Source organism: Coregonus lavaretus, assembly GCF_964263955.1.
Source record: "Coregonus lavaretus genome assembly, contig: HAP1_SCAFFOLD_1272, whole genome shotgun sequence".
In the NCBI taxonomy this organism is placed as follows: domain Eukaryota; kingdom Metazoa; phylum Chordata; class Actinopteri; order Salmoniformes; family Salmonidae; genus Coregonus; species Coregonus lavaretus.
The window spans coordinates 19174-39440 of record NW_028156610.1 but is presented as its reverse complement, the minus strand read 5'-3'; the positions used below and the strand labels follow the sequence as shown (position 1 = coordinate 39440).

The following is a 20267-nucleotide window of genomic DNA, read 5'->3' as shown; positions in this document are numbered from 1 at the left end:
GAACTGTATAACCCCCCCCCCCCCCCAACTACTGACTAAACACAACTGAACTGTATAACCCCCCCCCCCCCCAACTACTGACTAAACACAACTGAACTGTATAACCCCCCCCCCCCCCCCCAACTACTGACTAAACACAACTGAACTGTATAACCCCCCCCCCCCCCCCAACTACTGACTAAACACCACTGAACTGTATAACCCCCCCCCCCAACTACTGACTAAACACAACTGAACTGTATAACCCCCCCCCCCCCAACTACTGACTAAACACAACTGAACTGTATAACCCCCCCCCCCCCCCCCCAACTACTGACTAAACACAACTGAACTGTATAACCCCCCCCCCCCCCCAACTACTGACTAAACACAACTGAACTGTATAACCCCCCCCCCCCCCAACTACTGACTAAACACAACTGAACTGTATAACCCCCCCCCCCCCCAACTACTGACTAAACACAACTGAACTGTATAACCCCCCCCCCCAACTACTGACTAAACACAACTGAACTGTATAACCCCCCCCCAACTACTGACTAAACACAACTGAACTGTATAACCCCCCCCCCCCCCAACTACTGACTAAACACAACTGAACTGTATAACCCCCCCCCCCCCCCCAACTACTGACTAAACACAACTGAACTGTATAACCCCCCCCCCCCCCCCAACTACTGACTAAACACAACTGAACTGTATAACCCCCCCCCCCCCCAACTACTGACTAAACACAACTGAACTGTATAACCCCCCCCCCCCCCCAACTACTGACTAAACACAACTGAACTGTATAACCCCCCCCCCCCCCAACTACTGACTAAACACAACTGAACTGTATAACCCCCCCCCCCCCCAACTACTGACTAAACACAACTGAACTGTATAACCCCCCCCCCCCCCAACTACTGACTAAACACAACTGAACTGTATAACCCCCCCCCCCCAACTACTGACTAAACACAACTGAACTGTATAACCCCCCCCCCCCCAACTACTGACTAAACACAACTGAACTGTATAACCCCCCCCCCCAACTACTGACTAAACACAACTGAACTGTATAACCCCCCCCCCCCCCAACTACTGACTAAACACAACTGAACTGTATAACCCCCCCCCCCCCAACTACTGACTAAACACAACTGAACTGTATAACCCCCCCCCCCCCAACTACTGACTAAACACAACTGAACTGTATAACCCCCCCCCCCCCCAACTACTGACTAAACACAACTGAACTGTATAACCCCCCCCCCCCAACTACTGACTAAACACAACTGAACTGTATAACCCCCCCCCCCCCAACTACTGACTAAACACAACTGAACTGTATAACCCCCCCCCCCCCCCAACTACTGACTAAACACAACTGAACTGTATAACCCCCCCCCCCCAACTACTGACTAAACACAACTGAACTGTATAACCCCCCCCCCCCCCAACTACTGACTAAACACAACTGAACTTGTCTAAAGTCATCCTGAAAACATTTGACAGGATACAGTCAGATCATGTCTGTCTCTGCATCCTAAATCACACCCTTATTTACTGAACCTGCCCTATGGGTCCGGTCTAAAGTAGTGCCCTATGGGTCCGGTCTAAAGTAGTGCCCTATGGGTCCGGTCTAAAGTAGTGCCCTATGGGTCCGGTCTAAAGTAGTGCCCTATGGGTCCGGTCTAAAGTAGTGCCCTATGGGTCTAAAGTAGTGCCCTATGGGTCCGGTCTAAAGTAGTGCCCTATGGGTCCGGTCTAAAGTAGTGCCCTATGGGTCCGGTCTAAAGTAGTGCCCTATGGGTCCGGTCTAAAGTAGTGCCCTATGGGTCCGGTCTAAAGTAGTGCCCTATGGGTCCGGTCTAAAGTAGTGCCCTATGGGTCCGGTCTAAAGTAGTGCCCTATGGGTCCGGTCTAAAGTAGTGCCCTATGGGTCCGGTCTAAAGTAGTGCCCTATGGGTCCGGTCTAAAGTAGTGCCCTATGGGTCCGGTCTAAAGTAGTGCCCTATGGGTCCGGTCTAAAGTAGTGCCCTATGGGTCCGGTCTAAAGTAGTGCCCTATGGGTCCGGTCTAAAGTAGTGCCCTATGGGTCCGGTCTAAAGTAGTGCCCTATGGGTCCAGTCTAAAGTAGTGCCCTATGGGTCCGGTCTAAAGTAGTGCCCTATGGGTCCAGTCTAAAGTAGTGCCCTATGGGTCCAGTCTAAAGTAGTGCCCTATGGGTCCTTATTTACTGAACATTCCTGGCTGGCTAAGGCAAGCAGCCCTTGTTCATCAGTCTGCATCTCAGCAGTGTATTGTCTGGCATGTTTAGGACTGATCGGTTTACATACATGTTTTTCTCCTAAATGTACAGGTTACCTTTGACCCTGAAGTATTCTTCAATATACTGCTACCTCCAATCATTTTCCATGCTGGATATAGTCTCAAAAAGGTAAGTGACACCTTTTAACATGTGACATGTTATTCTGGTGTAATATTTGGCTTTAGATTGACAGGTATTGTCTGTAAGAACTGTCCAGGTAGTGTTCAGTTCACTCAGGACAGTGTTACTGATATTAAAGGGTTAACTACTGCAGCAAGGCGCTCAACCTGATCTGGTCATCTACGGTGATCTGCTGCAACAACGAGCTCTCTGATTGGACAGACGGGGGAGCCCTCTCATTGGTCAGCCTGTTAGTGTATCGCCCCTCTGGGAGGAAGTCTAGACCAGATGTCTTTTACTGTGTCCCAAACGGCATTCTATTCCATATATAGTGCCCTATGGGTCCGGTCTAAAGTAGTGCACTACATAGGGAATTGGGTGCCACAGGGCTCTGGTCTAAAGTAGTGCACTACATAGGGAATAGGGTACCATTCTCTGGTCTAAAGTAGTGCACTACATAGGGAATAGGGTACCATTCTCTGGTCTAAAGTAGTGCACTACATAGGGAATAGGGTGCCATTTGGGACGTAGCCTTCCAGTTTCTGTCTTAGGTTACCCTGCTAGACTCAGACTTTCTGGTACTGGCCTGTGGGACGGCTGTGAAGGACACATATCAGACTGGTACTCTCTGATACTGGCCTGTGGGACGGCTGTGAAGGACACATATCAGACTGGTACTCTCTGATACTGGCCTGTGGGACGGCTGTGAAGGACACATATCAGACTGGTACTCTCTGATACTGGCCTGTGGGACGGCTGTTAAGGACATATCAGACTGGTACTCTCTGATACTGGCCTGTGGGACGGCTGTTAAGGACATATCAGACTGGTACTCTCTGATACTGGCCTGTGGGACGGCTGTGAAGGACACATATATATACTCTACTATTGTACAAAGTCATTGCTGTAGAACATAATTTAAAACGCAACTTAAAATGTTGGTACGTGAGCTGAAATAAAAGATTCGAGAAACATTCCATATGCACAAAAAGCTTATTTTGCTCAGATTTTGTGCACAAATGTGTTTACATCCCTGTTAGTGAGCATTTCTCCTTTGCCAAGATAATCCATCCACCTGACAGGTGTGGCATATCAAGAAGCTGATTAAACAGCATGATCATTACACATCTGCACCTTGTGCTGGGGACAATAAAAGGCCACTCTAAAATGTGCAGTTTTGTCACACAACACAATGCCACAGATGTCTCAAGGCCTGGCTCCCCAGTGGGTGGGCCTATGCCCTCCCAGGCCCACCCATGGCTGCGCCCCTGCCCAGTCATGTGAAATCCATAACTTAGGACCTAATTTATTTATTTCAATTGACTGATTTCCTGATATGAACTGTATCTCAGTAAAATCTTAGAAATTGTTGCATGTTGCGTTTATTTTTGTTCAGTATATTTTCTTCAGGATATCCGTTGATGAATCCTACTATGCGTTTCAATTTGCTTTTATATTTTGAATATAATATATATCCTGAATGCACTCCCAGCTCTCTAAGTAACTGTATGACACTCTTAAAACCAGAACACACATGACCTCACACCCCCTACCTAGCTCTGACTGGAGGTGTGGATTGTTTTTCGATTGGCTCCAGACTAGTGAAAGTAATAAATAAGGCAGTAAAGTATAGCTGTATAAAACAGTGACCTGTGATTAGTTGGATTAGAGAGTATTATTCTAATACTGTACAGCACTACAACACCATGCTGAGGAAAGCAGGTTACGTCACTGAGCAAGGCCAGATGAATAACAGGGTCAGTGTACATTAAGTACTGCATCCCAGTGGCACCCTATTCCCTATGTAGTGCACTACTTTTGACCAGGGCCCATTGGGAATAGGGTGCCATTTGGGTCAGAGCCATGCATAGCTAAGAGGGCATGAACAGCAGGCAGGCATATTCACGGTGCTGTTCATTGACTACAGCTCAGCGTTCAACACCAAGCTTAGGACTCTGGGTCTAAACACCTCCCTCTGCAACTGGATCCTGGACTTCCTGACGTGCCGACCCCAGGTGGTGAGGGTAGGCAAGATCACCTCCACCATACTGACCCTCACCCTCAACACAGGCGCCCCTCAGGGGTGTGTGCTTAGTCCCCTCCTGCGTGGCCTCGCACGACTCCAACACCATTAGTTGGCTGACGACACGACCTGGTAGCCTGATCACCAACGATGATGAATCAGCCTACAGGGAGGAGGTCAGTGACCTGGCAGCGTGGTGCCGGAGCAACAACCTCTCCCTCAACGTCAGGAAGAACAAGGAGCTGATCGTGGACAACAGGAAACTGGGGGGCGAGCACGCCCCCGTCCACATCGACAGGGCGGCAGTGGAGCAGGTTGAGAGCTTCAAGTTCCTCTGTGTCCAAATCACTAAAGACTTAAAATGGTCCAAACACACAGTCGTGAAGAAGGCACGACAGTGCCTCTTCCCCCTCAGGAAGTTGAAAAGGTGTGGCATGGGCCCTCAAATCCTGAAAATATTGACTGGCTATTGACAGGCTGCATCACTGCTGGGTATGGCAACAGCACCGCCCTGGATCGCATGGTGCTACAGAGGGTTGTGGGGACAGCCCAGCACATCACTGGGGCCGAGCTCCCTGCCATCCAGGACCTCTATACCAGGACAGCCCAGTACATCACTGGGGCCGAGCTCCCTGCCATCCAGGACCTCTATATCAGAGCTCCCTGCCATCCAGGACCTCTATACCAGGACAGCCCAGTACATCACTGGGGCCGAGCTCCCTGCCATCCAGGACCTCTATATCAGAGCCCCCTGCCATCCAGGACCTCTATACCAGGACAGCCCAGCACGTCACTGGGGCCGAGCTCCCTGCCATCCAGGACCTCTATATCAGAGCTCCCTGCCATCCAGGACCTCTATATCAGAGCTCCCTGCCATCCAGGACCTCTATATCAGAGCTCCCTGCCATCCAGGACATCTATACCAGGACAGCCCAGTACATCACTGGGGCCGAGCTCCCTGCCATCCAGGACATCTATATCAGGACAGCCCAGTACATCACTGGGGCCGAGCTCCCTGCCATCCAGGACCTCTATACCAGAGCTCCCTGCCATCCAGGACCTCTATACCAGAGCTCCCTGCCATCCAGGACCTCTATACCAGGACAGCCCAGTACGTCACTGGGGCCGAGCTCCCTGCCATCCAGGACCTCTATATCAGAGCTCCCTGTCATCCAGGACCTCTATATCAGAGCTCCCTGCCATTCAGGACCTCTATATCAGAGCTCCCTGCCATCCAGGACCTCTATATCAGAGCTCCCTGCCATCCAGTACATCTATATCAGGACAGCCCAGTACATCACTGGGGCCGAGCTCCCTGCCATCCAGGACCTCTATATCAGAGCTCCCTGCCATCCAGTACATCTATATCAGGACAGCCCAGTACATCACTGGGGCCGAGCTCCCTGCCATCCAGGACCTCTATATCAGAGCTCCCTGCCATCCAGTACATCTATATCAGGACAGCCCAGTACATCACTGGGGCCATCCAGGACCTCTATCCCAGAGCTCCCTGCCATCCAGGACCTCTATACCAGAGCTCCCTGCCATCCAGGACCTCTATACCAGGACAGCCCAGTACGTCACTGGGGCCGAGCTCCCTGCCATCCAGGACCTCTATATCAGAGCTCCCTGTCATCCAGGACCTCTATATCAGAGCTCCCTGCCATTCAGGACCTCTATATCAGAGCTCCCTGCCATCCAGGACCTCTATATCAGAGCTCCCTGCCATCCAGTACATCTATATCAGGACAGCCCAGTACATCACTGGGGCCGAGCTCCCTGCCATCCAGGACCTCTATATCAGAGCTCCCTGCCATCCAGTACATCTATATCAGGACAGCCCAGTACATCACTGGGGCCGAGCTCCCTGCCATCCAGGACCTCTATATCAGAGCTCCCTGCCATCCAGTACATCTATATCAGGACAGCCCAGTACATCACTGGGGCCATCCAGGACCTCTATCCCAGAGCTCCCTGCCATCCAGGACCTCTATACCAGAGCTCCCTGCCATCCAGGACCTCTATACCAGAGCTCCCTGCCATCCAGGACCCCTCTACCAGAGCTCCCTGCCATCCAGGACCCCTCTACCAGAGCTCCCTGCCATCCAGGACCTCTATACCAGGACAGCCCAGTACATCACTGGGGCCGAGCTCCCTGCCATCCAGGACCTCTATACCAGGACAGCCCAGTACGTCACTGGGGCCGAGCTCCCTGCCATTCAGGACCTCTATACCAGGACAGCCCAGTACGTCACTGGGGCCGAGCTCCCTGCCATCCAGGGACCTCTATATCAGAGCTCCCTGCCATCCAGGACCTCTATACCAGGACAGCCCAGTACATCACTGGGGCCGAGCTCCCTGCCATCCAGGACCTCTATACCAGGACAGCCCAGTACGTCACTGGGGCCGAGCTCCCTGCCATTCAGGACCTCTATACCAGGACAGCCCAGTACGTCACTGGGGCCGAGCTCCCTGCCATCCAGGACCTCTATATCAGAGCTCCCTGCCATCCAGGACCTCTATACCAGGACAGCCCAGTACATCACTGGGGCCGAGCTCCCTGCCATCCAGGACCTCTATATCAGAGCTCCCTGCCATCCAGGACCTCTATACCAGGACAGCCCAGTACGTCACTGGGGCCGAGCTCCCTCCAGGACCTCTATATCAGAGCTCCCTGCCATCCAGGACCTCTATATCAGAGCTCCCTGCCATCCAGGACCTCTATACCAGGACAGCCCAGTACATCACTGGGGCCGAGCTCCCTGCCATCCAGGACCTCTATATCAGAGCTCCCTGCCATCCAGGACCTCTATACCAGAGCTCCCTGTCATCCAGGACCTCTATATCAGAGCTCCCTGCCATCCAGGACCTCTATATCAGAGCTCCCTGCCATCCAGGACCTCTATACCAGGACAGCCCAGTACGTCACTGGGGCAGAGCTCCCTGCCATCCAGGACCTCTATATCAGAGCTCCCTGCCATCCAGGACCTCTATACCAGGACAGCCCAGTACATCACTGGGGCCGAGCTCCCTGCCATCCAGGACCTCTATATCAGAGCTCCCTGCCATCCAGGACCTCTATACCAGGACAGCCCAGTACGTCACTGGGGCAGAGCTCCCTGCCATCCAGGACCTCTATATCAGAGCTCCCTGCCATCCAGGACCTCTATATCAGGTGGTGTGAAAAAGAAGGCCCGGAAAATCGTCAAAGACCCCAACCACCCAAGCCATAGACTATTCTCTCTGCTGCCGCACGGCAAGAGATACCAGAGCATCAAGTCTGACACCAACAGGCTCCTGAACAGCTTCTATCCCCAAGCAATACAACTGATAAATAGCTAACAGAATGGCTACACGGACCGAGTTCACCTTGTGTCTTTATTGACCTTTTATTTCACTATTTTCACACTCACAGGACACTCACACATACTGTCACTCCAACACACACACACAAACTCACTCCATCATCTGATCACTCACACATAATATGTACATACATTTATACTGACTCTACACACCCACTCACATACAAGCTGCTGCTACTCTGTTTATCTTATATCCTGTTGCCTAGACACTTTACCCCTATACATATCTACCTCCATCACTCCAGTATCCCTGTCCCCTTACCCCTACACATATCTACCTCCATCACTCCAGTATCCCTGTCCCCTTACCCCTATACATATCTACCTCCATCACCCCTGTCCCCTTACCCCTATACATATCTACCTCCATCACTCCAGTATCCCTGTCCCCTTACCCCTACACATATCTACCTCCATCACTCCAGTATCCCTGTCCCCTTATCCCTATACATATCTACCTCCATCACTCCAGTATCCCTGTCCCCTTACCCCTATACATATCTACCTCCATCACTCCAGTATCCCTGTCCCCTTACCCCTATACATATCTACCTCCATCACTCCAGTATCCCTGTCCCCTTACCCCTATACATATCTACCTCCATCACTCCAGTATCCCTGTCCCCTTACCCCTATACATATCTACCTCCATCACTCCAGTATCCCTGTCCCCTTACATTTACATTTACATTTTAGTCATTTAGCAGACGCTCTTATCCAGAGCGACTTACAGTTAGTGAATACATTTTTTTTTTTTTTATACTGGCCCCCCGTGGGATACTGGCCTTACCCCTATACATATCTACCTCCATCACTCCAGTATCCCTGCATGTAAATATGGTATTGGAACTGACTTTTAAATATTCCCTGTATATAGTATGCTTGCTTACTTACTTTAATGTGTATTTCATATTTCTTATTTCTCGTGTTCTTTTTTCTAGTAATACATTGTTATTGATTGTTGGGTTTTGAGTTTTGAGTTTGCAAGAAAGGCATTTCACTGTACTTGTGCATGTGACATTAACTTGAATAAACTCCTGTTTACGTTTTATAGTTGGGAACAATCACACTAATTGTGTTTGGACCCTTGAGATTCTGACTTCCTTTTGTTTCAAGTTATCTCTGACTGTCAGCAGAAGTTACTGTAGGCTATAGATATGGTTCAGCTGGCAGGGTTTATATGGAGTTGAAGTAGTGCTCTTTAACATGTATTTCTGTCTACATTCTTCTACAAATCTGTTTTATGTCCCTTTTCTCTATCTGAAGAAGCGAAGGGGACAGTGCTTGATGAATTCCAGACATTTCATGTTTGCGGACTGTCGAGGGGCCTCAGGAAATGGGGTGTTGAAGGGAGGGGAGGGTCAAGAATAATTTATTACAGAAGTCAGAGTTTGTCTAAACAGTTTAGTAACAGGAAGTGTTGTGTTCTGCACTATGCTGCTGTGTTCTAGGGTTTCAGTCTAAAAGCAGCAGGATAAGCAGGTGTATGGGTCACAACACTTTAATAGCATGCTGAGGTGTAGGAAAATAAGCTGTCAGGCTCTTTTGGGGGGGGTTTACCTCAATGCTCACTATTTACAACAGGGCTAGGTTGTCTATTTCCAGTTAGCCTGTCTGTCTCCTGTTAGACAGGCCACCAGGAGATAGACAGGCCACCAGGAGATAGCCTGTCTATCTATATCCAGTTAGCATATCTATCTATCTATCTATCTATCGATTTTTATTTCGGGTAAAACAAGTTGTACAGTTTAAAACCGTTATTAAGAGCACAACAAACCCAGAGGATGTGTAAGCATAAACAGGAAATACATGGAGAGACACATAACAAGAAATACAAACAATTCAAGACTAAAAGTCCCACTATTTCTGATGTTCTCCTATGTAGGCCTGCACACATTTTCCCGCAGATGGGTTCTAACCGGCCCTGTTAGCCTGTCTCTCTCGATCTCCAGCTAGCCTGTCTCTCTCGATCTCCAGCTAGCCTGTCTCTCTCGATCTCCAGCTAGCCTGTCTCTCTCGATCTCCAGCTAGCCTGTCTCTCTCGATCTCCAGCTAGCCTGTCTCTCTCGATCTCCAGCTAGCCTGTCTCTCTCGATCTCCAGCTAGCCTGTCTCTCTCGATCTCCAGCTAGCCTGTCTCTCTCGATCTCCAGCTAGCCTGTCTCTATCGATCTCCAGCTAGCCTGTCTCTATCGATCTCCAGCTAGCCTGTCTCTCTCGATCTCCAGCTAGCCTGTCTCTATCGATCTCCAGCTAGCCTGTCTCTATCGATCTCCAGCTAGCCTGTCTCTCTCGATCTCCAGCTAGCCTGTCTCTCTCGATCTCCAGCTAGCCTGTCTCTCTCGATCTCCAGCTAGCCTGTCTCTCTCGATCTCCAGCTAGCTTGTCTATCGATCTCCAGCTAGCTTGTCTATATCGATCTCCAGCTAGCCTGTCTCTCTCGATCTCCAGCTAGCCTGTCTCTCTCGATCTCCAGCTAGCCTGTCTCTCTCGATCTCCAGCTAGCCTGTCTCTCTCGATCTCCAGCTAGCCTGTCTCTCTCGATCTCCAGCTAGCCTGTCTCTCTCGATCTCCAGCTAGCCTGTCTCTCTCCAGCTACACTGGGGATAGATAGATTTTGGTTTAGTTAGTCCTTTCTGGGAGCTGTAGTGCTATCTCAAGCCCCAAATAAAAGGACATCTTGTAGAGTTCAGAGGGATATAGGATCAAGCATAGAGAGACCAGAGTGGTATACCACAAAGCAAGCTAGATCTACTCAGGCTTTTATAAAGCTAGCCAGCTTCAGTTAGCTTCACATTCAGTTAGCTTCACATTCAGTTAGCTTCACATTCCAGGTCAGGCTTAATTCATACTATGATGTTGGATATTGCTCGTCCACCTGCCGCCAACTCTAGTAGGCTAGTAGCTGCATGCGTGTATTATTTCTTATTGTTGAGAAGGAACCTGCAAGTAAGCATTTTGTTGGACGATGTATCCCATGCATATCCCGTACATACAGTGCATTTGGAAAGTATTTAGACCCCTTGGCTTTTTCCAAATGTTGTTACGTTACAGCCTTATTCTAAAGTTGATTAAATGATTTATTTATTCTCATCAATCTACACACAATAACCCAATAATGACAAGCGAAAACAGAAACAAATGTATTAAAAATAAAAAAACAGAAATACCTTATTTGCATAAGTATTCAGACCTTTTGCTATGAGACTCGAAATTGAGCTCCGGTGCATCCTGTTTCCATTGATCATCCTTGATGTTTCTACAACTTGATTGGAGTCCACCTGTGGTAAATTAAATTGATTTGACATGATTTGGAAAGACACACTGTTTTTCTATAAAGTCCAACATTTGACAGTGCATGTCAGCGCAAAAACCAAGCCACGAGATCGAAGGAATTGTCCGAAGAGCTCCGAGACAGGATTGTCTCGAGGCACAGATCTGGGGAAGGGTACAAAAAGATGTCTGGCAGCATTGATGGTCCCCAAGAACACAGTGGCCTCAATCATTCTTAAATAGAAGAAGTTTGGAACCACCAAGACTCTTCCAAGAGCTGGCTGCCCGGCCAAACTGAGTAATCAGGGGAAAAGGGTCTTGGTCAGGGTGGTGACCAAGAACCCGATGGTCACTCTGACAGAGCTCCAGAGTTCCTCAGTGGAGATGGGGGAACCTTCCAGAAGGACAACCATCTCTGCAGCACTCCACCAATCAGGCCTTTATGGTAGTGGCCAGACGGAAGCCACTCCTCAGTAAAAGGCACATGACAGCCCGCTTGGAGTTTGCCAAAAGGCACCTAAAGGACACTGACCATGAGAAACACGATTCTCTGGTCTAATGAAACCAAGATTGAACTCTTTGGCCTGAATGCCAAGTGTCAAGTCTGGAGGAAACCTGGCACCATCCCTACGGTGAAGCATGGTGGTGGCAGCATCATGCTGTGGGGATGTTTTTCAGCTGCAGGGACTGGGAGACTAGTCAGGATCAAGGGAAAGATGAACGGAGCAAAGTACAGAGAGATCCTTGACGAAAACCTGCTCCAGAGAGCTCAGGACCTCAAACTGGAGTGAAGGTTCACCTTCCAACAGGACAACGACCCTAAGCACACAGCCAAGACAAAGCAGGAGTGGCTTTAGAACAAGTCTCTGAATGTCAGGCTATATACAGGGAGTACCGGTACAGAGTCAATATACAGGCTACAGTGAGGAGAAAAAAGTATTTGATCCCTTGCTGATTTTGTACGTTTGCCCACTGACAAAGACATGATCAGTCTATAATTTTAATGGTAGGTTTATTTGAACAGTGAGAGACAGAATAACAACAAACAAATCCAGAAAAACGCATGTCAAAAATGTTATAAATTGATTTGCGTTTTAATGAGGGAAATAAGTATTTGACCCCTCTGCAAAACATGACTTAGTACTTGGTGGCAAAACCCTTGTTGGCAATCACAGAGGTCCAACGTTTCTTGTAGTTGGCCACCAGGTTTGCACACATCTCAGGAGGGATTTTGTCCCACTCCTCTTTGCAGATCTTCTCCAAGTCATTAAGGTTTCGAGCCTAACATTTGGCAACTCGAACCTTCAGCTCCCTCCACAGATTTTCTATGGGATTGAAGTCTGGAGACTGGCTAGGCCACTCCAGGACCTTAATGTGCTTATTCTTGAGCCACTCCTTTGTTGCCTTGGCCGTGTGTTTTGGGTCATTGTCATGCTGGAATACCCATCCACGACCCATTTTCAATGCCCTGGCTGAGGGAAGGAGGTTCTCACCCAAGATTTGACGGTACATGGCCCCGTCCATCGTCCCTTTGATGCGGTGAATTGTCCTGTCCCCTTAGCAGAAAAACACCCCCAAAGCATGATGTTTCCACCTCCATGTTTGACGGTGGGGATGGTGTTCTTGGGGTCATAGGCAGCATTCCTCCTCCTCCAAACACGGCGAGTTGAGTTGATGCCAAAGAGCTCGATTTTGGTCTCATCTGACCACAACACTTTCACCCAGTTCTCCTCTGAATCATTCAGATGTTAATTGGCAAACTTCAGATGGGCCTGTATATGTGCTTTCTTGAGCAGGTGGACCTTGCACGGCGTAGTGTGTTACCAATTATTTTCTTGGTTACTATGGTACCAGCTGCCTTGAGATCATTGACAAGATCCTCCCGTGTAGTTCTGGGCTGATTCCTCACTGTTCTAATGATCATTGCAACTCCACGAGGTGAGATCTTGCATGGAGCCCCAGGCCGAGGGAGATTGACAGGTCTTTTGTGTTTCTCCCATTTGCGAATAATCGCACCAACTGTTGTCACCTTCTCACCAAGCTGCTTGGCGATGGTCTTGTAGCCCATTCCAGCCTTGTGTAGGTCTACAATCTTGTCCCTGACATCCTTGGAGAGCTCTTTGGTCTTGGCCATGGTGGAGAGTTTGGAATCTGATTGATTGATTGCTTCTGTGAACAGGTGTCTTTTATACAGGTAACAAGCTGGGAGTGTGCTCCTAATCTCAGCTCGTTACCTGTATAAAAGACACCTGGGAGCCAGAAATCTTTCCGATTGAGAGGGGGTCAAATACTTATTTCCCTCATTAAAATGCAAATCAATGTATAACATTTTTGACATCCATTTTTGTTGTTGTTATTCTGTCTCTCACTGTTCAAATAAACCTACCATTAAAATTACAGACTGATCATTTCTTTGTCTGTGGCAAAACTTACAAAATCAGCAGGGGATCAAATACTTTTTTCCCTCACTGTATATACAGGGAGTACAGGTGCAGAGTCAATGTGCGGGGGTACAGGTTAGTCCAGGTAATATGTACATGTGGGTAGAGTTAAAGTGACTATGCATAAATAATTAACAGAGTAGCAGCAGCTTAAAAAGAGGGGGTGGGGGGGGGACAATGCAAATAGTCCGGGTAGCCATGTGATTAGCTGTTCAGGAGGAGTCTTATGGCTTGGGGGTAGAAGCTGTTAAGGAGCCTTTTGGACCTAGACTTGGCGCTCTGGTATCGGATGCCGTGCGGGAGCAGAGAGAACAGTCCATGACTAGGGTGGCTGGAGTCTTTGGCAATTGTTAGGGCCTTCCTCTGACACCGCCTGGTATAGAGGTCCTGGATGGCAGGAAGCTTGGCGGTATGCACTACCCTCTGTAGTGCCTTGTGGTCGGAGGTCGAGCAGTTGCCATACCAGGCGGTGATGCAACCAGTCAGGATGCTCTCGATGGTGCAGCTGTAGAAGTTTTGGAAGATCTGGGGACCCATGCCAAATCTTTTCAGTCTCCTGAGGGGGAATAGGCTTTGTCGTGCACTCTTCACGACTGTCTTGGTGTGTTTGGACCTGATAGTTCGTTGGTGATGTGGACACCAAGGAACTTGAAGCTCTCAACCTGTTCCACTACAGCCCCGTCGATGAGAATGGGGGCGTGCTCGGTCCTCCTTTTCCTGCAGTCCACAATCATTTCCTTTGTCTTGATCACGTTGAGGGAGAGGTTGTTATCCTGGCACCACACGGCCAGGTCTCTGACCTTCCTATAGGCTGTCTCATCATTGTTGTGTCATTGGAAAACGTAATGATGGTGTCGGAGTCGTGCCTGGCCATGCAGTCATGGGTGAACAGGGAGTACAGGAGGGGACTGAGCACGCACCCCTGAGGGCCCCCATGTTGAGGATCAGCATGGCAGATGTGTTGTTACCTACCCTTACCACCTGGGGGCGGCCCGTCAGGAAATCCAGGATCCAGTTGTAGAGGGAGGTGTTTAGTCCCAGGGTCCTTAGCTTAGTGATGACCTTTGAGGGCACCATGGTGTTGAATGCTGAGCTGTAGTCAATGAATCTGGAGTGATGGAGGTAGATATGTATAGGGGTAAGGGGTGATGGAGGTAGATATGTATAGGGGTAAGGGGTGATGGAGGTAGATATGTATAGGGGTAAGGGGTGATGGAGGTAGATATGTATAGGGGTAAGGGGTGATGGAGGTAGATATGTATAGGGGGAAGGGGTGATGGAGGTAGATATGTATAGGGGTAAGGGGTGATGGAGGTAGATATGTATAGGGTTAAGGGGTGATGGAGGTAGATATGTGTAGGGGTAAGGGGTGATGGAGGTAGATATGTATAGGGGTAAGGGGTGATGGAGGTAGATATGTATAGGGTTAAGGGGTGATGGAGGTAGATATGTATAGGGGTAAGGGGTGATGGAGGTAGATATGTGTAGGGGTAAGGGGTGATGGAGGTAGATATGTATAGGGGTAAGGGGTGATGGAGGTAGATATGTATAGGGGTAAGGGGTGATGGAGGTAGATATGTATAGGGTTAAGGGGTGATGGAGGTAGATATGTGTAGGGGTAAGGGGTGATGGAGGTAGATATGTGTAGGGGTAAGGGGTGATGGAGGTAGATATGTGTAGGGGTAAGGTGTTGTGGACATAGACATATATTCCATAGAAGGGTTTTGGAACCTCTAACCCTGTTAAACTCAATAGCTGCCAGTCTTTACTTGAATGGGAACTGCTATCTATGGATTATATGTTTATGACGTTTTTTTTTTTTAGGGGGTAGATCAGCTTTAATATTTCAGATAGATTGTAACTTCCATCAATGTAATTGTCTGCATCACTTCCAATCCCCCGTATTTTTTTTTTTCTCTCAAAAAAATTAATAAATATATATATTGGAGTAAACTAGTGAACAACAATGCTTAGGCCTCTACTTCCAGCTTATACATACTATATACATTTTATGGACAAATTCTACAATAATTATATTTTATTTGTTTTTACTCCTGAACTTCCTCCGATCATTTTCATGATGTCCATCTGGTTTGCTTCTATATGCCATATCTTTCTAACTGTGCTCCTTCACAAAAGCTCTCAACCTATAACCTATATACTTATTATTTTTACATTTTACATTTGTCATTTACCAGACGCTCTTATCCAGAGCGACTTACAGTTAGTGAGTACATTTTTCATATTATGGACACAGTATGCTCTCAGACATTTCATTCAGGGTAAATGGAGTTAGCCCTTAGTTAGCCTGCCCCGGAGCAGGTTAGTTCTGAAGGATTCATAGAACTGTACCTAGCTAAAAGGTTAGCCGCTGTCAGACCGTGCTCTGTGTTCCCCTGCCAGTCCACTCCCATGGTGTTGTAGAGGGAGTGACCAGGGCACCAATGGCTGGAAGGGTCCCAGAAGAGACTTCATAGGCTTACTGCAAGTTGCTCTCTTGTGAGGGGAGATGACAGGCAACACACTCCCTGCACACCAAGGCCTGACATATCCTGTATTATGACAATGGCACAGAAATACATGTTTATTTAATGACCATATACAGTGGGGGAAAAAAAGTATTTAGTCAGCCACTAATTGTGCAAGTTCTCCCACTTAAAAAGATGAGAGAGGCCTGTCATTTTCATCATAGGTACACGTCAACTATGACAGACAAATTGAGAAAAAAAATTCCAGAAAATCACATTGTATGATTTTTTATGAATTTATTTGCAAAGTATGGTGGAAAATAAGTATTTGGTCACCTACAAACAAGCAAGATTTCTGGCTCTCACAGACCTGTAACTTCTTCTTTAAGAGGCTCCTCTGTCCTCCACTCGTTACCTGTATTAATGGCACCTGTTTGAACTTGTTATCTCACGTCACCCCCCTCCTCCGCACACTCCACTGGCTTCCAGTTGAAGCTCGCATCCGTTACAAGACCATGGTGCTTGCCTATGGAGCAGTGAGGGGAACGGCACCTCTGTACCTTCGGGCTCTGATCAGTCCCTACACCCAAACGAGGGCATTGCGTTCATCCACCTCTGGCCTGCTGGCTCCCCTTCCTCTGCGGAAGCATAGTTCCCGCTCAGCCCAGTCAAAACTGTTCGCTGCTCTGGCACCCCAATGGTGGAACAAGCTCCCTCACGACGCCAGGACAGCGGAGTCACTCACCACCTTCCGGAGACATTTGAAACCCCACCTCTTTAAGGAATACCTGGGATAGGATAAAGTAATCCTTCTACCCCCCCCCCAAAAAAAAAAATTGTAAAGTGGTTATCCCACTGGCTATAGGGTGAATGCACCAATTTGTGAGTCGCTGTAAATGTGCCCTTGAGCAAGGCACTTAACCCTAATTGCTCCTGTAAGTCGCTCTGGATAAGAGCGTCTGCTAAATGACTAAAATGTAATGTAAATGTAATAAAAGACACCTGTCCACAACCTCAAACAGTCACACTCCAAACTCTACTATGGCCAAGACCAAAGAGCTGCCAAAGGACACCAGAAACAAAATTGTAGACCTGCACCAGGCTGGGAAGACTGAATCTGCAATAGGTAAGCAGCTTGGTTTGAAGAAATCAACTGTGGGAGCAATTATTAGGAAATGGAAGACATACAAGACCACTGATAATCTCCCTCGATCTGGGGCTCCACGCAAGATCTCACCCTGTGGGGTCAAAAGGATCACAAGAACGGTGAGCAAAAATCCCAGAACCACACGGGGGGACCTAGTGAATGACCTGCAGAGAGCTGGGACCAAAGTAACAAAGCCTACCATCAGTAACACACTACGCCGCCAGGGACTCAAATCCTGCAGTGCCACACGTGTCCAGGCCCGTCTGAAGTTTGCTAGAGTGCATTTGGATGATCCAGAAGAGGATTGGGAGAATGTCATATGGTCAGATGAAACCAAAATATAACTTTTTGGTAAAAACTCAACTCGTTGTGTTTGGAGGACAAAGAATGCTGAGATGCATCCAAAGAACACCATACCTACTGTGAAGAATGGGGGTGGAAACATCATGCTTTGGGGCTGTTTTTCTGCAAAGGGACCAGGACGACTGATCCGTGTAAAGGAAAGAATGAATGGGGCCATGTATCGTGAGATTTTGAGTGAAAACCTCCTTCCATCAGCAAGGGTATTGAAGATGAAACGTGGCTGGTTCTTTCAGCATGACAATGATCCCAAACACACCGCCCGGGCAATGAAGGAGTGGCTTCGTAAGAAGCATTTCAAGGTCCTGGAGTGGTCTAGCCAGTCTCCAGATCTCAACCCCATAGAAAATCTTTGGAGGGAGTTGAAAGTCTGTGTTGCCCAGCGACAGCCCCAAAACATCACTGCTCTAGAGGAGATCTGCATGGAGGAATGGGCCAAAATACCAGCAACAGTGTGTGAAAACCTTGTGAAGACTTACAGAAAACATTTGACCTGTGTCATTGCCAACAAAGGGTATATAACAAAGTATTGAGAAACTTTTGTTATTGACCAAATACTTATTTTCCACCATAATCTGCAAATAAATTCATTAAAAATCCTACAATGTGATTTTCTGGAATTTTTTTCCTCATTTTGTCTGTCATAGTTGACGTGTACCTATGATGAAAATTACAGGCCTCTCTCATCTTTTTAAGTGGGAGAACTTGTACAATTGGTGGCTGACTAAATACTTTTTTTCCCCACTGTAGATCACACACTGACCTCTATACATTCTATGATATAGCCTAGCGATTATAATATTCCTTCTGTCTTTCCAGAGACATTTCTTCAGGAACCTGGGCTCCATAATAACCTACGCCTTCCTGGGAACAGCCATCTCCTGCTTCGTCATCGGGTGAGTCAGTGTATTGGTGGGATCGATTAGATCACGTCTGGTATGGAACTCTTGTAATCCTCTCCTCTCCTCTCCTCAGAAACCTGATGTATGGAGTGGTGAAGCTGATGCAGTTCGTTGGGCAGCTGACTAACAAGTTCTACTACACAGACTGTCTTTTCTTCGGGGCCATCGTCTCTGCCACTGACCCAGGTAGGTACTGCCATTCAGCAACATCATCGCCACCTCAGCCCAGTGGAGGGCTCTCTCTACAGGCCTTATGAGCAGTAGCAAACCCATTTCAAATATCATCCCTCCTAATTCACTACAAGGATGGTCATGGTACATACATTCTAGCAAGCAACACGTTGTGTGTGTGTATTTCAGTGACGGTGCTGGCCATCTTCAATGAGCTCCATGCAGATGTGGATCTTCATGCCCTGCTGTTTGGAGAGAGTGTCATGAACGACGCGGTGGCCATCGTCCTCTCCTCGTAAGTTACTGTTCTCCTCCTCTCTCCTCCCAACGCTCTCTCTCTGTGTGTCAGAGGGTTTCTCTGTTTCTGGTTTATTGCTGTTCTCTCCTCTTTCTCCTCCTCTTTCCCCTCCTCCTCTTTCCCCTCCTCCTCTTTCCCCCCCTCCTCTTTCCCCCCCTCCTCTTTCCCCCCCTCCTCTTTCCCTCCTCCTCTTTCCCTCCTCCTCTTTCCCCTCCTCCTCTTTCTCCTCCTCTATCCCCTCCTCCTCCTCTTTCCCCACCTCCTTTTTCCCCACCTCCTCTTTCTCCTCCCCCTCCCCCTCCTCTTCCCCCCCCTCCTCTTTCCCCCCCTCCTCTTTCCCTCCTCCTCTTTCCCCTCCTCCTCTTTCTCCTCCTCTATCCCCTCCTCCTCTTTCTCCTCCTCCTCTTTCCCCCTCCTCTTTCCCCACCTCCTTTTTCCCCACCTCCTCTTTCTCCTCCCCCTCCCCCTCCTCTTTCTCCCCTCCTCTTTCCCCTCCTCCTTTTTCCCCCCCTCCTCCTCTTTCCCCCCCTCCTCTTTCCCTTCCTCCTCTTTCCCCTCCTCCTCTTTCTGGAGCGGAGACAGACCTGGTGCTCTATTGACCCATACTGACAACTGCTATCAGTTACTGGAGAGGCCCAGTGTGGTGTAGCTGAAGAGGCCCAGTGTGGTGTAGCTGGATGTGGTGTAGCTGGATGTGGTGTAGCTGGAGAGGCCCAGTGTGGTGTAGCTGGAGAGGCCCAGTGTGGTGTAGCTGGATGTGGTGTAGCTGGAGAGGCCCAGTGTGGTGTAGCTGGAGAGGCCCAGTGTGGTGTAGCTGGATGTGGTGTAGCTGGAGAGGCCCAGTGTGGTGTAGCTGGAGAGGCCCAGTGTGGTGTAGCTGGATGTGGTGTAGCTGGAGAGGCCCAGTGTGGTGTAGCTGGAGTTGCCCAGTGTGGTGTAGCTGGATGTGGTGTAGCTGGAGAGGCCCAGTGTGGTGTAGCTGGATGTGGTGTAGCTGGAGAGGCCGAGTGTGGTGTAGCTGGATGTGGTGTAGCTGGATGTGGTGTAGCTGGATATGCTCAGTGTGGTGTAGCTGGATGTGGTGTAGCTGGATGTGGTGTAGCTGGAGATGCCCAGTGTGGTGTAGCTGGATGTGGTGTAGCTGGATGTGGTGTAGCTGGAGTGGCCCAGTGTGGTGTAGCTGGATGTGGTGTAGCTGGAGAGGCCCAGTGTGGTGTAGACTGGGCAGAGGCCCACCCACTGGGCAGAGGCCCACCCACTGGGCAGCCAGTCAGAATACGTTTTTCCCCACAAAAGGGCTTTATTACATCTGTGGCATTGTGTTGTGACAAAACTGCACATTTTAAAGTGGCCTTTTATTGTCCCCAGCACAAGGTGCACCTGTGTAATGATCATGCTGTTTAA

At 48.8% G+C, this 20267-nt stretch overlaps 1 protein-coding gene across 1 annotated transcript in view; it reads left to right on the top strand.

Moving 5' to 3' along the window:
- slc9a7 (solute carrier family 9 member 7) overlaps positions 1–20267 on the top strand; it is a gene marked incomplete at both ends in the record, with an annotated part of 42817 nt that overhangs the window by 9221 nt on the left and 13329 nt on the right. Inside the window, 4 exons of the mRNA XM_084200175.1 lie at positions 2348–2425; positions 18312–18388; positions 18468–18580; positions 18755–18860. Of these exons, the coding sequence (XP_084056301.1) occupies positions 2348–2425; positions 18312–18388; positions 18468–18580; positions 18755–18860 (374 nt within the window). The remainder of the gene's footprint in view (positions 1–2347; positions 2426–18311; positions 18389–18467; positions 18581–18754; positions 18861–20267) is intronic.